The following is a 15,123-nucleotide window of genomic DNA, read 5'->3' as shown; positions in this document are numbered from 1 at the left end:
CTGAAAAGCTAGTAAAAGATCTTTCCTTAGTAAATGTTAGTGCAATTTAGCCAGCAACTAATTAAATCTCATAATTTGTCAGGCAGTATAACTATATGCCTTTTAATAGGGACTGAAATGACTGCATTCAAAGTATTGATAATTTCAGACTGTTTTGGAACCCAGGAAAAATAATCCAGGGAAAGGCCATTGTGCTGGCACACAGCTGTGTTCAGCTGACTTGCCTAAAGTTAGCAGGCAGTTGGTAATTTCTTCTTTGTTTCTGTACAGCACAACAAATATTAAGATGCTACCATAGGTGAGAATCCTATAAAGAACACATAGACTGTGGACTGACATAAACATTCGCTTGCTGCTTACTGAATAAACGCAGCAGCAAACCAGAACAGAAAAAGCAGCCAGTGCTGCCAGTTATTCTGGTAATAGCTCACACCTATGTTGCTGCTAAATTGTATTTTGTATTGTGTATTTTGTGTAATTTTGTCAAGAGGAGCCTTTTCTTGCTGTTCGATTCAAACTGTAAGCTTTGTTTTCAGAAGTTTTTTAAAAAATAAGAATATTCAGCCAACTGTCAGTACTATTCCTGTAGTTTTGTGACAGCGTTTACCTAAGCAGTGCAAAACATTGCAGGTATTTGAAGAACAGTGTTTGTTTGGAGGGCTAGTTTCTTGGTTAGTTTCTTTGACTTAGCTTCTTTGACTAGTTTCTTGGATCTTAAGACCAGGATGCAATACTTGGCAGTGCACACCAGGCCCCTAAGATAGCTGTATGGAGATAAAGAACGATTATCCTGATTATGTAAATAGAGAAAATGAGACAAGTACTGGTGTCCCCATTCACACAGCAAATCAGCACTAGTGTGAAGATTATAGTATCTATTTCTTGACAAGCAGTCCAGGGCACTGAATAAAATATATTACATTTCATTAAAGAGAATCACATGATTGCAGTGTCAGTGTGTTTTCTTCTGCTGCGAAAACCTGCTGTACTGCATTGCTTTATTTAACAAGGAGTATATTTAGCCTAGTCTTTAAATTAATCATGCTCCAAGCCGTCTTCGTTGTAGCCAGTACATCTAGTGTTAATTTTCAGCCAAAGGACAGGGGAATAAAATAGTTGTTTACTCATAAGCGACTGAGCACCAAGAAAGTGAAAAGCCAAAATATTGAGGGAAATAATGGTGTTTTATTGAATGTGGAAATCATTTCTGACCACACTGAAATAATCAAACCAGTCTTAAAATGCTTTGGTTTGAAATGCATAGAATGTTGCACAGAAACTCTATTCTTTTCTTTCTCCATTCTTGTTCTTTCCCATTAATTTTGGATACTAAGTCTTGTTACTTGTGTAGTCTTGTTACTTGTGTGAGGTCTAAAGATTGACTCTTGTAAAAAGGCACAAGTTGTATTCAGAGTTGGTGCTTAGGTTTTTCTTAGTTTTATCTTATCATCAAAAGAGTTTATATCATTATTATATAATCTCCTGCTGTGTTCAACTCCTGGTTGTATTTCAACATGATTCTTTCGTAAGCTCATGGAAGTAGTAACAAAAATGGAGCTTTCAGAACCTGTTTGATTTCACAAACTAAGCTTTTAGTTGTATATCCCGTGAAGTAACGAGAGGCTTTCCAAAAAACTGGTATTCCATGTTCCTGGACAACAGAACATGTCCAGATGGGGCAGTCCTGATTTTTTTAATGACAGTGGGTCATTCACTGCTTTGCCATTATATCCTGCTCTGTGGTATGGTTTCATGATGTGCTCGTAGTCCCAAGCTAGAATTATCTCTACCTGTCATTTCTTCAACAAGGGAAATCAAATGATCTAGTTTTCAAATCAAGTCTGCAAATCAGATTGCTAGTCTTTTTTCATCAAAAACAGAAGGAGAAAAACAGATCTTTCAGTTGCTTGGTGATAGAAATGTTGAGCTAACAAGTTGCATTTTGGGGTCAAAAAAGGATGGCAGTATTTCTGGATGGATAAAGTCGAGACTGTGGAGAGTGAGAAGATTATAACACAGTACAGGAAGAAAATATAAAACATTTTAAGTTGCACACACGAATGAGAGGGAGCAGGCATTCTCTCTCTGATTTCCTCTAAGAAGTTTTTAGCATGTTTGTCCTTCTGCATAGTTGCAGGAGTCTTAAATTTTGTGTTGGGAACTTCCTTTTGTTTTAATTGTTCATTATGGAGGTTAAGAATATTTTGATGGTCTATTAAAGTTTTTCTCAAGAGTTTTTCATTTTAATATAACATTAATAATGCAGAGATCTCACCACAACAACTTCACAGGAATAGCTGTGCTTATTAGAGATTCTGAACTATTTTCCATAGAACCTCCTGTCATTATGTGTTCAGGTGTCTTTGCTGAAGCCCATGCTTAACGTAATAGCAAGCTGAGGTTCCTCCATTTAAAATGTTCAAGTAAAATTTCCAAGTTTGAAGTAGAACAATAAGCAAAAGTGTAAATGATCCTAGCATAAGAACATGAGCTCTTACTGCACTGTTCTCTTTGACGTGTCCAGATCAGTAACAAAGGTTGCAAGAATTTAGATTTATTCCTAAAAGTTAGTCTTACAAGCCCCAAGGGACTCATGTTGTTGTTCCATGCTATTTATCATGCATCTCATTTAATACTTTCTGAAGCAGAATGTTTTTAGCATTATGGAGTGCTGCACTCTATCAATTGGCCTACTAAGTGGGGATCCAGCTGTGTTCAGGCCCAAAGATCTAGCCTTGGCATTGCAGCATTTCTGCCTGGTGTGTTTGAGGTGTTGCTCATACTTTACTTTTAATTAGTACTTTGGCCATGTTCGTTTCTGCTCCACCCATCACACCCACGGGCTTCAAAGGATTCATACCAGTGTAACCCCTCTGTTTATTTCGTTTTATTATTAGCGTGATTTCCTAAGGAAACGAGGCTTTGAGAGGTTGTTGTGTTTGTCTAGTTTTCTGCCCATCACCCCGGTCTTCCTCATTTCCAAAACAATTTTGAACCTCTGGTAAGCTGGAGAGAATTGGCAATCCCAAAGAGGTGCTCCTGCAAGTTGTGTGACAATTGAAGAAAGCCTAGTAATGCTCCCCTGAGAGAAGCTGTACAGCTGAGAAAGCTGCTGTGATTTTAACCTTACTAGACACTAGAAAATCCAACCATGAGACAGAGATTGCTAGGATAGCAGGTTTTTTAATTTCTGCACAGGAATGACTTATTACTAGCTACACCACCACAATATCCAGCAGTCCTGCTCATGGCCAGAATGCCATTACATGGAGGATTACACATAGAATAAACAGACCTTTCATGCAAGGAACAGACAGAAAAAAAAAAGAAAAAAAAAAGAAATAGAGCTTGTCTCCATCAGCTATTGATCAAAACAGTGTTCTAAAAGTGCCTCAGACATCTACCAACCAGATGTCAGCCTTAGAAGTACACAGGCTTTAAATATTTTAATATATATGAGTGGACAGATGGTCACTTAGCATAACGTATTAATGGAATGGGCAGAGCTGTGCTGCCACTAGCTTTTAGTTTAGTGGAACTGCAGTGTTTGTAAGCTGCAGGTGTTCAGAGGCAAGTAATTTGCAGCCAGCTCAAATTACTTAGGGTACATGACAGAGCAAATTATTTAGGTAATGAAGCTGAAAATGCAGGAAGATTAGAATATTATATAGTAAAATCATTCCTTGTTAATTCAGTTTGTGATCAGATATTATGTTGCTTTAAATACCACATTACATGCAGTACCCTTGTTTGAGTCAATGAATATGTATGAATATGTCAGTGAATATGTATGCCTCCTAATTTAATCAATATACTTACAAACAGCACTAGCAATGTCGTCTGGCACAGACTGCATCTCTTTAGAAGCAAGTTAGCCCAATTTGTGTATGTATCATATTTTGTTCAAAGCCCTTCTGAATTAGCTGCAAAGTTCTGCATGCCCTCTGAAGCGAGAGATGTGTAAGCCACATTCAGGAAAGGCAATTTAAATTTTCTTGAAGCAAAAGAAGGGATAACTACTCAAGCAGTACCTCAAGACTCAGGAGATCCCAACTCCTGTCCTGACTGCACGCCACATCTAGCCTTGAGCAGAGTGTTCAGTTCAGCCAGCAATTCCAATCATGGTGCTTTCACCATCTGAGAGGGATGCTCAGTGCCCAAACGTGTAGCTTTTAAGAATTCAAGTCCAGTCTGACAGACTGACGAGAAGAAGCTTCAGTCTTAACTGAGTGATAAAAGAGGGTATACACCTGGAATTTCTTCATACTGTATCTGGAGAGCTGAAAGGGGGGGTGCTCCTACCTGAATAGTGTCAGTGCACCGAGGTGATTGGCCCTGTAGGTACTGCAGATGGGAAAAGGAGCACCGCCTACATCAATTTTCCTTCCAGATAATGCTGTTTTTAACTCAGAAAACAGAAGCAGAATTAGAAAGAGGCAGTAGAATGCACCTAACTTTCACATTCTAAAAGTTAGGCTTGTAATTTAGTTATCAGTAAATTACTTCTGGTGATTGAAGAGGAGGCATCTACACTTAGGGGTTCATTTCGCTTCTCCTGTGTGAGATGAATCATGCCCCTTCTCTCGCTTTCTCTATCTTGCTTCCTCCCATTCTTTTTCCTTCTCCTTTCCTCATGACTCTAGCAGCAGCCAACACAATGACGTGAGCTAATTACCTGACCTTCTAGATAGCTCAGGTCAGCTAGGTGAATCTCACCTGACATGAAAGAATGGGACCCATTTTTGCTTGCACTGAAAGTCTTTCCCAAGAAGTCAAACCTGAGGTTTCATACTTGCTCCAAAGTGGAAAATATAACATGATCGGTGTGAACTTACAGTTTTAAAATAACACTGGGAAAACACGAGGAGGAATTTTATATATGTATTTATATATATATATATATATATATATAAATTCCTAGACGAATATTTCACCAGAAACAAACATACCGTTCAGACACCTTAATTAGGTGTCTGAAACGTGTTTTCCTCCGAGTGAACTGATAATATGTTTTCCTGTGTTGAGGCTCTGTGTGTTTCTACCTAAATGTCAGAACTGGGGAGAAGGATGCTCCTTGCTTTACCTGGCTGTACAGTGCCCTGTCCTGACTGAAGTCTGCCCAAGTAGTCAGAAAGGAAGGAACTGTTACAATGAACTCATACAGAACATTTCCTTATCAATGCAGAATTCGTTTTCCTGCTATTGCTTAAACCAGAGAAACAACAAAGCAGCGTTTCATGATGTGATAATTAGTAAAAAGGGAGAGGCAGTCTGGAGGGGTTGGTTGGGGATAGACTGAAAATGGCAGGCAAGCCCAGGGAAGGGAAAGAAGTGAAGCCTGGAGTAGGAAGGAATAAGGGAAATTCTTCTGTTACAGACGTCAACAAAAGATGTTGTTTAGTTCTCCCTCTGGTTGTCTGGTAGGCATGGTCACTAGGAATTACGCGGAGATAATCATGTAATTTAAGCATACCAGAGCTACTTAAGAAAATTGCCAGGTAAAGACACAATAGATGAAGGAAGAAGAATAGTTCAGTGGACAAAACATTTTTTCCCTTGCAGTGCTTGGGCTCACGTTACCGTTTTGTCCGATAATGACCAGACCAAAGAGTCTGCATTCAGTTTTCCTGTTGTAAAATGCAGGCAAACAGTACTACAGCAGAAGGAGGGTATATTTCTTGGAGGCTGCGGGACATGTCCATGATATTAAAATCACATACATAGAGAGGTCTCAATGGATGTAGATTCCTTTCACTGTAAGACTAGTTTGCCTGGTGTTTGACATGAGTTCATAGCAATTACTACCTCTGATACTCAACTGCCTTTGGCCCTTACTGGCTGCTTGTTTTCCTCATAAGCTATTTCTCTAGCAATTTGTTCAGTGCTTGAGGTTGGTCTTTGTGCTTAAGTTTTTTAAGTATTTGCTGCTCTTGTTTGGTCCTTTCTTCCTATTCATTACTGCCTTTGGCAGAGGACATCACTGGGAGTATTGTGGAGCACTGTTATTTCAGGGTGTGAAAGATTCTCAGGCCTTTAATCTAGAAATACAAATGACATCTGTCACCTGGGTATCTTAGCGGTTTCTAAGCAACCACAAGAGTTTATTTTTTTCTGCATTTGATATTTAAGAAATAATTTGGTCATGCATGAACCAGAAACAGCCTGAGCACCACCTCTGGAGACAGAAACTGTAAACTGTAATTTAGGCTAATTCTAGTCTAAAACATGAATTACAGTGTTTTATACAATCTTGGAAAACATACTGTATAAATATATGTAAGCACAGAACAGGTACAATTAATTTGAACTCGGCAGGAAGCTCTAAGTAACTCAGGGAATGTGAGAAACCAAGTTGGAACATATTCTTGACATGTAAAAATATTTCCCACCTGCCTTGTTTGCATAAGAACAAGGTTTTAGCAAGTACATATTTGCATGTCAAAGTTATAAGTGGGGAAAATATTTTCACCCTTATAAGAAAAATGCATAATCTTGGCAGAGGCAATTTGCATTTAGTAAGTTTAAAGTATCTAAGTCCTTTCATGCTATATGGAAAGTGTATGAACTTGTGACAGAGATTCCATTTCAATGAGCTGATTTGCAAAGGCAGCCACGTAGAGCAGTAATTGATCTGATGTCTTTCCATGCATTAATTTGTAATACAATTGGTTGTGGCAGTCCCAAGTAATTTATGCTTCTGAATTTCATCCCACTGTTCTGTACCTCGAAGTGAAACATTAAGTTGTAGTTGTAAATGCTGTGTGCTCTTGAAAGCGAGTACCTTGAAGGTGCAGTAAGCTCTAGGAAATTTGGAATTCTAAAATGATTCTGGATTTTGTGTTGCTGCTCATATGGCCAGTGGTCAGCACATACTGACAGAGATGGAAACTGTGAATCTGTGTAGATTCTCTTCCAACAATAACACACCCTGGCAAATGCATTTGGGACTAATTATTGCACCTTTTAGACTATTAGTGAGCTAGCTTTAGGCCATGACTTTGAAGGCATGTTACATTCCTTCAGAAATACTCTGCAAATCTCCTGTTGCTTAAGAGACGGAGATTGCATAGACAGGCTTCATGGGTGATTTAGCTAATATGCTGGAGACTGTAGATAAACAAGATCCAATTATATCATACCTCCTCATAATAAGGCAGTAATTATGTATATAAAAGCGAATTGTGAACAAATATATTACCATGTAGCTGTCCAGGTGAGCTTTATCACTACTGCGCTGTCAGTGGAGTTGGAGAAGGCCAATGATTTCCTGTAGCAGAGTAGAAAAACAGAGCTTGAATAAGCATAACTGGGAATCAACAGATCTATTCCAGAGCCTACCCATGGGATTTCTCTTTGAATCTGAACTTTACATTGCACAAATTTTGAACTTCAGTGAATTTCAGTCTGTTACTCAATTTGGTAATGTGATGTTAAGTGAGGGAAGAGGAGTTATACTCCCCTTTCTGCTCATAAGATCTGTTTGTAAACATATGATGCACTACTAATAATTAATGCATGGAACAAATTAATAAAATAACTTACACTTTTTTTTCACCCTCTTATTATTTCACTTCCTGCTTCATGTTATTTAATGTGTTAGCTGAGAGCAAGGTGAAATGAAAACACTTTCTGGAGGACTGCAAGGCAGAAGTATTTGTTTACTTTAGTATCCTAAACAGACATTTTAATCTCAGCCTTTTGTTTTGTCGTTGCAAGGAGGGTGTGGGATTCAATGTCAAGAATGCAAAAATCTCTATGACGGAAGCAGATGTGAGTGGAGTGGGGTCTTGTACTACAAAAACATTTTGAAAGCTGCTGATATGAAAATACCAGGCAAACAACACCGTAGTCCCTTGGCTGTTGGGTACTGCTTTCCTCAGCAGAGCATTTCAGATGCTATTAGGTTCTTAGGAACAAATGGGTTTCTTCTACTTAGGTGATCTGTTCACTGCATTTGATGCAGTCTGGAGAATATTCTGAAGTAGTGTTTTAGCACAGTCAGTGCTGTGCAGTCTACTGATTTGGCCTGACCTGGAGCTATGGTGTTGTGCTGCAGTGAAGTGAAGCACAGAGAAGTACTAGGAGATTATTCTTGTTATAATAAGATGATTCTTGTTAACAACAAGCAGTTGGTTAGGGATTTAATGGCATGTAAAATACAGTGTTTCAAAGAGTGGACATGACTTTTTGAATGCCTTGTTGAGAATACAGCAAGGCTAAGCTAATGCATTATCTTAGATGTGATTTTATGTGTTGTCACAGTCTGGATAACCATAAACTGGATGAAATAAAGGCTCTCTGAGGCAATCAAGCATCTTGAGAATGGAGTTCCTCGCAGAGAATGGAGTTCCTCGCAGGAGATTAACTGCACTTCTGATGTTTAATAAATCACACAGCGAGAAACATAGCTAGAGTTGTGTTTGTATTCCTTTTCAGTGTAATCTGGTTCAGGAAAATTAATATAGCCCAACCCAACACAGTTGCAAGACAGGAAGTGCATTCTTAGGATTCTGTTATCTACATGGTATGTACGCTCTGTATGCTTGTGAGAGCACATGCAAGCGTAGGTAAAATGTTGACTGTTGGTCTTTGGTATTATAAACTAATGCCTTGGTATGATGCTATATAAAAGATACTTGGCTTGCAAAATGACTTCAGTGATGTGCTGAACAAGCAGCTGAAGAGATATTCCTGAGGAGTTGTGATTTAGACATACATACAAAGAGTTTTATCACACAGTAAACCGAATTACATATGCTATATTCCGTAGAATATCACATATGCTACATATATATATGAAATCTGGAAAAAATAAAAATCAGAGCTTTCCTATCGTGTCTTTCTATGGCGTTTTCAAGACAAAGTCATTTCATTTGTTTCCTGTGTTTTGAATAGAGTACTGCTGTGTTTTTGCCCCCATTTGCTCTGTGGGAGCTAATATACAAATGCATACTGATTATTCAGTGTAGCTATTTGAATTTTGGAATTCTTGTGTAAAATACAATTTACCGTGGTGCTTCTCTTTTGTGTTGGCCAGTCATGTGAGCTGGATGGCATGATCAAGACTTCTCTGGTAAAGAAGTTACGTTCATTTTCAGGAAGGACAAACTTGAAAGTTACCTGCTGCAGCCAGAGTTAAGACTGGAAGAAACCACTCCAGTGTCTTCCCAGCTCTTTGGCCAAAATGTGAACTCTCTGACTCTTTTTGGCTTTGAAATGCTGATTCCAGCCTTCTTGTGGGTTCTTAAACACCTTCTCAAATGACCCATTTTAATAACCCAAAAGCTATTATATAATGAGCAGCCATAATTTAGTCCAAAGCTCTAGGGGACCCTTGGAGTTCAGCAATGAATAGTTAATGCAGTATAATGTTTAGCAGGTTATTAGTTTTCACTGTACAAATGCTGATCAGGGAATGCTTTTATAAGGTGTTTAAAAGAAAATGTAATTAACTGGTTGTGTGCTTCTGTTGCAGCTCAAATTGAAATTATTCCATGCAAGATCTGTGGAGACAAATCATCAGGAATCCATTATGGTGTCATTACATGTGAAGGCTGCAAGGTAAGGATCTAAAAAAATAAGTTTTGAAAGAGTGCTTGGCCTTTGAATAGTGATTATTTTCCTTCCTTTTTTAAAGAGCAACTATTACTTGGAAATTGAATCAGTAGATTTCATTTCAAAGAATATGAAATCAATGGGTGAGTCTGAAGTACTGTTTTCATTTGGGTTATTAAGAGGCATTTTTGTGACACACCTTCTCCCCAGAGACAGGCTTAAAAAATCATGCAGTTTTGCTGCATGTGCTCTAAACTGTCTCTCTATGAAGAAGCAGTAAAAGCTTAAGTAGCATAAAAAGATGAACCAGTTCTAGCATATCTCAAATAATCTGTTCTGCAGATGCCCTTAAGAGGGAGTTGTGGTTTTCTTGATTCTCCCTCTCCATTTTTTGCTTTGTAAATTGCTGCGTATCTGTGTTGAAATAGCTATGGTGAGAGCTCTCTGACTTCTTGATTTTCTTCTGCAGCCTGCTACAGTTAAAAATCTATTCTGTTTTGCATGGAAGATGCTGTTGTGCAAATTCCACTTGCTACAGGTGTTAAACATATATGTTCAAAGCACTGTGAGCAGTGCTTATTTCTTGCAGCGTAGCTCACTGTTATGTTAAGGTTTAAGATTATTTTTTTTTTCTGGATTTGTACCTTTAGAAGCTGTAGTGAAAAAGGATTACATTAGAAGCACGTATGTTTTGCTTAGTTTGTCCCTCCCAACCAAGAACTGTATCAGACAGTGCTTGCATTAGTCCAGAGTGCTGTGAAACCAATCATTGCTTTCTGTTACTAGTACAGAGTTACAGCACTAGCTTGGGAATGGCAGTTTGTACAGCAGCTTGCTGCTTTCTTAATGCAAGTATGTGTAGGAGTCCCATGCTGATAGGTTTTCTACTAATAATCTACATTTCAGAAATTATATTTATGTTAGGTTTTAGTGTGCTCTCCTGACATGCTTGATATTATCTTTAATCTATGCAGCAATTTCTCTTTTCTTTTTTTATGGAAGATTTTAATGTTTTCGTTCTCACATTCTCTCGGTCTCATGGAAGTATTGGTAAAAAGGAAGAAAAACTCCCCAGAGTGTTAAAATGATGCAGGACTGCACATCATGCCTTTTTGACAGCTGTTGCTATGGAAAAATTTAGGAAATCCACTAAAAGTGCATTTGATAATAAAGTTTCTTGCAGTTAGTTCAACATCATTTATCACACACCAACTTTGCAAAGCGGCAGACGTTTACAGGGGCAGTTGAGCTGTATGAATAGAAGACCATGACGTTACATTCAGTGTTCAAGACCCTTTAATCTTTAAATGGTCTGGACCAGTATACCTGAAAGACTGCCTCAAGATCCCTGACGAGCATCACTGTCAACAGACTGAGGTTAGCATAATGCTAACGCTCGTCTGTACAGAAAACAAGGCTTTCTCAACATGGCTTGTTGCAGAACAGGAACAGTCTGCTGAAGGGAAGTTGCCAACTATATTACCTTTTGCTTCATCTTAATGCATGTCTTTGGCATTGCCTTCTCTTAAGCCCTGTATGTGAGAAAAGCTCCCAACAAAAGCAGCAGGATGACCACAAACAGCAGCAGCACGAACCATATTCACAGTCACATTAGTTAGCGTGTAAATGGTAAGAGCTTAGCACTGCAGCTGTGAGAGAAATATCTACTGAGAATTTCTCCATCAGAGTGACTGGTTTCCCAGGAATAATGCAAACATGAGTTATTAGAAGAAGAGTCTTTTTTGTGCCTCCCAACAGCCAGAACAAGAGATGCTAGCTGGTAGTGAGAAATGCATGTGGAATTCCTTACATATTAGAACAAACAGTATTCCTTCAAACTCCATATAAATTGAGCTCTCTGGAGGTCTGTGCAGCCCGCCGTTTGCTCCAGAATGATCAGCTGGTGTGAAGGGGCAGAAGGGGGCACAAACAAGCAAGTCTGCTCAGCTGAAATGAAGCACACTGGAACCTATTTGAACTTTGAAAGCGGTGTATGCGTGAATAAACAAGACAATGAAGTTAGGCATTTTCTCCTTCTCTTGCAGTAGCAGAATAGCCATACAATTTCAAGCAGCATTTCAAAGCCAATGGATATAAACTTATTTACTTCCCTTCTAGGAGGCAAATAAATCTGAAGCTCACTATTCTTTACTGCCAGATCCTGGAAGTAGTGAAAGATAAGGGAGCTCTAGTAGGGACAAGTGACAGGAAGAGTTTACAAGATAGTGGTCAGAAGCATTTAAAATACCCTAGTGTAGCAGATGGATTTTGTTTGTGCTAAGCAATTCCACAGTAGTGTCAACAAAGTCTCACCCAACAGAACTATTTTGGCTGGTGAAAAAGTTGGCATAACGTGGCTTCTGCCAAATGAGCCAGGTGTTTATTGGTCTGGAGTTTTTTTTGTTTTTGTTGTTGGTTTTTTGTGTTGTTTTTTCCCCCCTGAAATGCATTTCCCAGGTTTTCTGTGGCTGTGACTGCTGCAGGTTTGAGCATGCTTACAATTGCTTTTCATGTTATGTTAAACCTTCTTTCATAAAAACTACTTTGTTATGAAGAGCTAGTTCCCAGCCCTACACTGATTGCTGGAGTCAACTTCTTCCTCCGTGGATAGACCCAGAGAAGTCAGTGAGGTTCTGCACAGATGTACAAACCTATCTGCGTGCATCAGATTGCAGGATCAGGGCCTTAATCATCACAAGGGAACAGCTGTGCTGCTGCCCTCTCAAGCCAGGCCTGTCAGGGATGACCTACAGGCAGCAAAGCAGCAGCAAGGTGGGATTTTTTCAGCTCCCTTACTGTTTTTCATTCCCTTTCAGTGTGAATGTTAATGTTTGTTAATAGCAAACTTAACTTAAATACTACTGTTTAAATACTAATAACTATCAGCAACATAATTTATTTAAAATATAAAGCTTTAGTTGCAAAGATTTACTTTGCAAACTTAATCTGTGTCATGTATGGAATCACAGAAAAGCTCAGGTTAAAGTGATTTCAGCTGATCCCATTTATTGTCCTGCAATATTTTAGCCCTTTCATTTTATATAACAAAGTTTTCAAACCAGTTTTTCTTGCTGTGTTTCATTTCATACACAAGAGTTGAAGACATTTATTGAAGTTAATTAGTGTTTTTTGGAAGTTTTAATGTCCTAGCTTGCTGTGAGATTACTGGCTGTTTCTGTGATGTTATTGGCTATGTTTTACACAAAAGTCACTGAGTACTCCTAACCAATCAGTCTGTTTGTCTGATTTGAATCTGCATAAAAAATAATAATAATAATATCACCACCCCTTTTTCTCCCCTAACTGAAAAATGAAGTTGGTAGCCAAGCTCTGTTTTATACTTGAGCTAAGAGGGCTCCTGTGGAGAGCTTATGCTAAATAAAGAAAATTTTGAAAGACTTTCCTATCTGACCATTGCTGATATCCAGTATATGTCACACAACGGAGATGAAGAGGAGTCGTTTAATACCTAACTTAGAAGCACAGATGAAGAATGCCTCCCTGTTGCATAACTCAGCAATAACAGTTTATTCCCATATTTAATATTGAAAGTAGAAGTACTGTAGTAGCACTACTGAAAAAACTAAAATCTGTATGGAGAGCTTGTTCAGCTGTTGTAGGAACTCATTTGCTCTGTGTTAGGCACTATGGTGAGAGAAGAGACTGGTCTGTATACAGCCATGCTCATTTATCACACTAACGGTTATGTTCAGTGTTTTCTGCTTCATATTGGCCTATTGACCTGTTATCAGATTAATTTATTTATTTATTTAAGTTCTGGCCTCTGGCCATTAACTGTGCATGGTGCCTCCCTTCTGCTCCCTCGCCCCCTGGCAGTAGATATTGTTTGACATGTTGCGAAGAATTAGACAGAACTGAAACAGTTGTACAGATCAGTAAATGCATCTTTCTTACAAATTAGCTCAGTTTTTTTAAGAGAGATATCAACAGCATCTTTGACGCTACAAGGAGAAATTGATGTCAGCAAACACTTGAATGTTTCAAAAGGGCACAGCAGAGCGTTTACTTTGAAACAAATATTTTGTCAGTGAACTGTCTTCAAAGTTGCAGATGCAGTTTACTTGATTTTTCTGTCAACGGTGACAGTTCATGCTCAAATGACCCCCAATTGTATTAGTATGACACCTCTCCTTAAATGCCTGCAGTTGATCTCAAAACCATCCATGCAGGACACTGCTGAGCATCTCTGTTACTTTCAAAGATTTGTAACTCCTAGCTTCTGTCTCCTGTATCTTTTTAGACATCAAGCAATGGTGTTCATTGCAAATACAAGGATCACCCCTATTTGTTACTTCAGAAAACAGTACTTGGTATCATTTCCCATCTTGCATTTCTTTTTCCAGTGAGACATCCACTTTGTGTAGTGGTTGATTTTTCGTTACTGAACGCACAGTGTCACAGTGGTGTTGTAAACATGCACCTCTAATTCACGCTGTTGAAATTTTTAAGTTTTTTGACTAACCAGTTTCAAATAAAAAGTCTCAGAAAATTCATCAGCTATGTTACAAAAAGGGCTCATAAGCCTTTTATAACCTGGTAAACAAAATCTATTTCCTGGATTTATTGTGTAGGTAAAACTGAATGTTTTTGTCTGCTTTCAGTGGTGCTATAACTTGATTAGCAAATACTTTATTAACAGTTCATTTTAAAATATTTTCACAGTATTCTTTTCCCCTGTAACTAAAACCATGTTTGTTGTCATAAAAGGGTTAAAATCCACTCTGAGTATTTACATTTCTTACATTCAAAAGTATATTTTTCTGATGCTTCTTTGAAGAAAATTGAATGTAGTTTGCTATAGAAAAACGAACCCTCCCAACTAATTGTTAATTGCTCAGAATATTGCAAAACTTAATGATACGTGGAAGACTTTAAGTATTAGCCATAAATCATGGGATTATGAATAAGTCTTTTTTGTCACAGGCTTGCTTACAGTCATTCCAAAACGTCTGCCATTAGGATGCAGCAAGGCAGCTGTCAGCTGTTTTCTTGTAATTAAACAGCCAATGAGCAGCTAATTAAGACATATGTGTATACAGAAATGGAAGTGGGTATTTTAATGAACTGTAGGAATCAATTCATTAAATGAAAATTTGTCAAAAGACCAAACATGAGATCAGCATTTCAACCCATGCTGCACTGGAGAGGGAGTCTGTGTGGTGAAATTTGTGACATCAGAGAATCACAACAGGATTTTTCCCCTTGGAAGCAGGAAGCTTAGACACAGACGTCTGTAGTACAGAGCCATTGAACAGTAAAGCGACTGGAACTATTAATAGACTGTGAAAACTGCTATTTACATTTCAAAGTTCTTTTTTAACAAGTTGTTATTCAAACTGACTTGCAGATGAAAAGTTCTTGCGCCCTTTTTTTCCAAACTTGATTTTTTGGCAGCATATGAAAAACCATATATTGTTTTGTATATAAATAGGAGTCTGAAAGGTAGAGATGGCTTGTAATCTGCTCTTCACTTCTTCTGGCACTGTGTTAATACAGCAACATAAAAAGGGAGATGGGCAAAGCTCAATGACGCCTCATCAAAATCAG

At 38.3% G+C, this 15,123-nt stretch overlaps 1 protein-coding gene and 1 long non-coding RNA gene across 6 annotated transcripts in view; one reads left to right on the top strand and one right to left on the bottom strand.

Annotated features, from left to right (window-relative positions):
- RORA (RAR related orphan receptor A) overlaps window positions 1-15,123 on the top strand; it is a 199,688-nt gene that overhangs the window by 160,454 nt on the left and 24,111 nt on the right. For all 5 annotated transcript variants that reach the window (XM_042824179.1, XM_042824181.1, XM_042824183.1 and 2 more), the window contains one exon: window positions 9,476-9,561. In XM_042824179.1, the coding sequence (XP_042680113.1) occupies window positions 9,476-9,561 (86 nt within the window). The remainder of the gene's footprint in view (window positions 1-9,475; window positions 9,562-15,123) is intronic.
- LOC122163175 overlaps window positions 1-15,123 on the bottom strand; it is a 35,075-nt gene that overhangs the window by 6,982 nt on the left and 12,970 nt on the right. The window contains exon 3 of the long non-coding RNA XR_006169839.1: window positions 7,199-7,267. This is a non-coding gene — a long non-coding RNA (uncharacterized LOC122163175). The remainder of the gene's footprint in view (window positions 1-7,198; window positions 7,268-15,123) is intronic.

The sequence above is a fragment of the Centrocercus urophasianus genome, unplaced genomic scaffold, assembly GCF_019232065.1.
Source record: "Centrocercus urophasianus isolate 14NV4802_14NV808 unplaced genomic scaffold, USGS_Curo_1.0 seq_23, whole genome shotgun sequence".
Lineage (NCBI taxonomy): Eukaryota > Metazoa > Chordata > Aves > Galliformes > Phasianidae > Centrocercus > Centrocercus urophasianus.
Note: the sequence above shows the minus strand (reverse complement) of the source record. Positions and strands in the feature narration are given on the sequence as shown.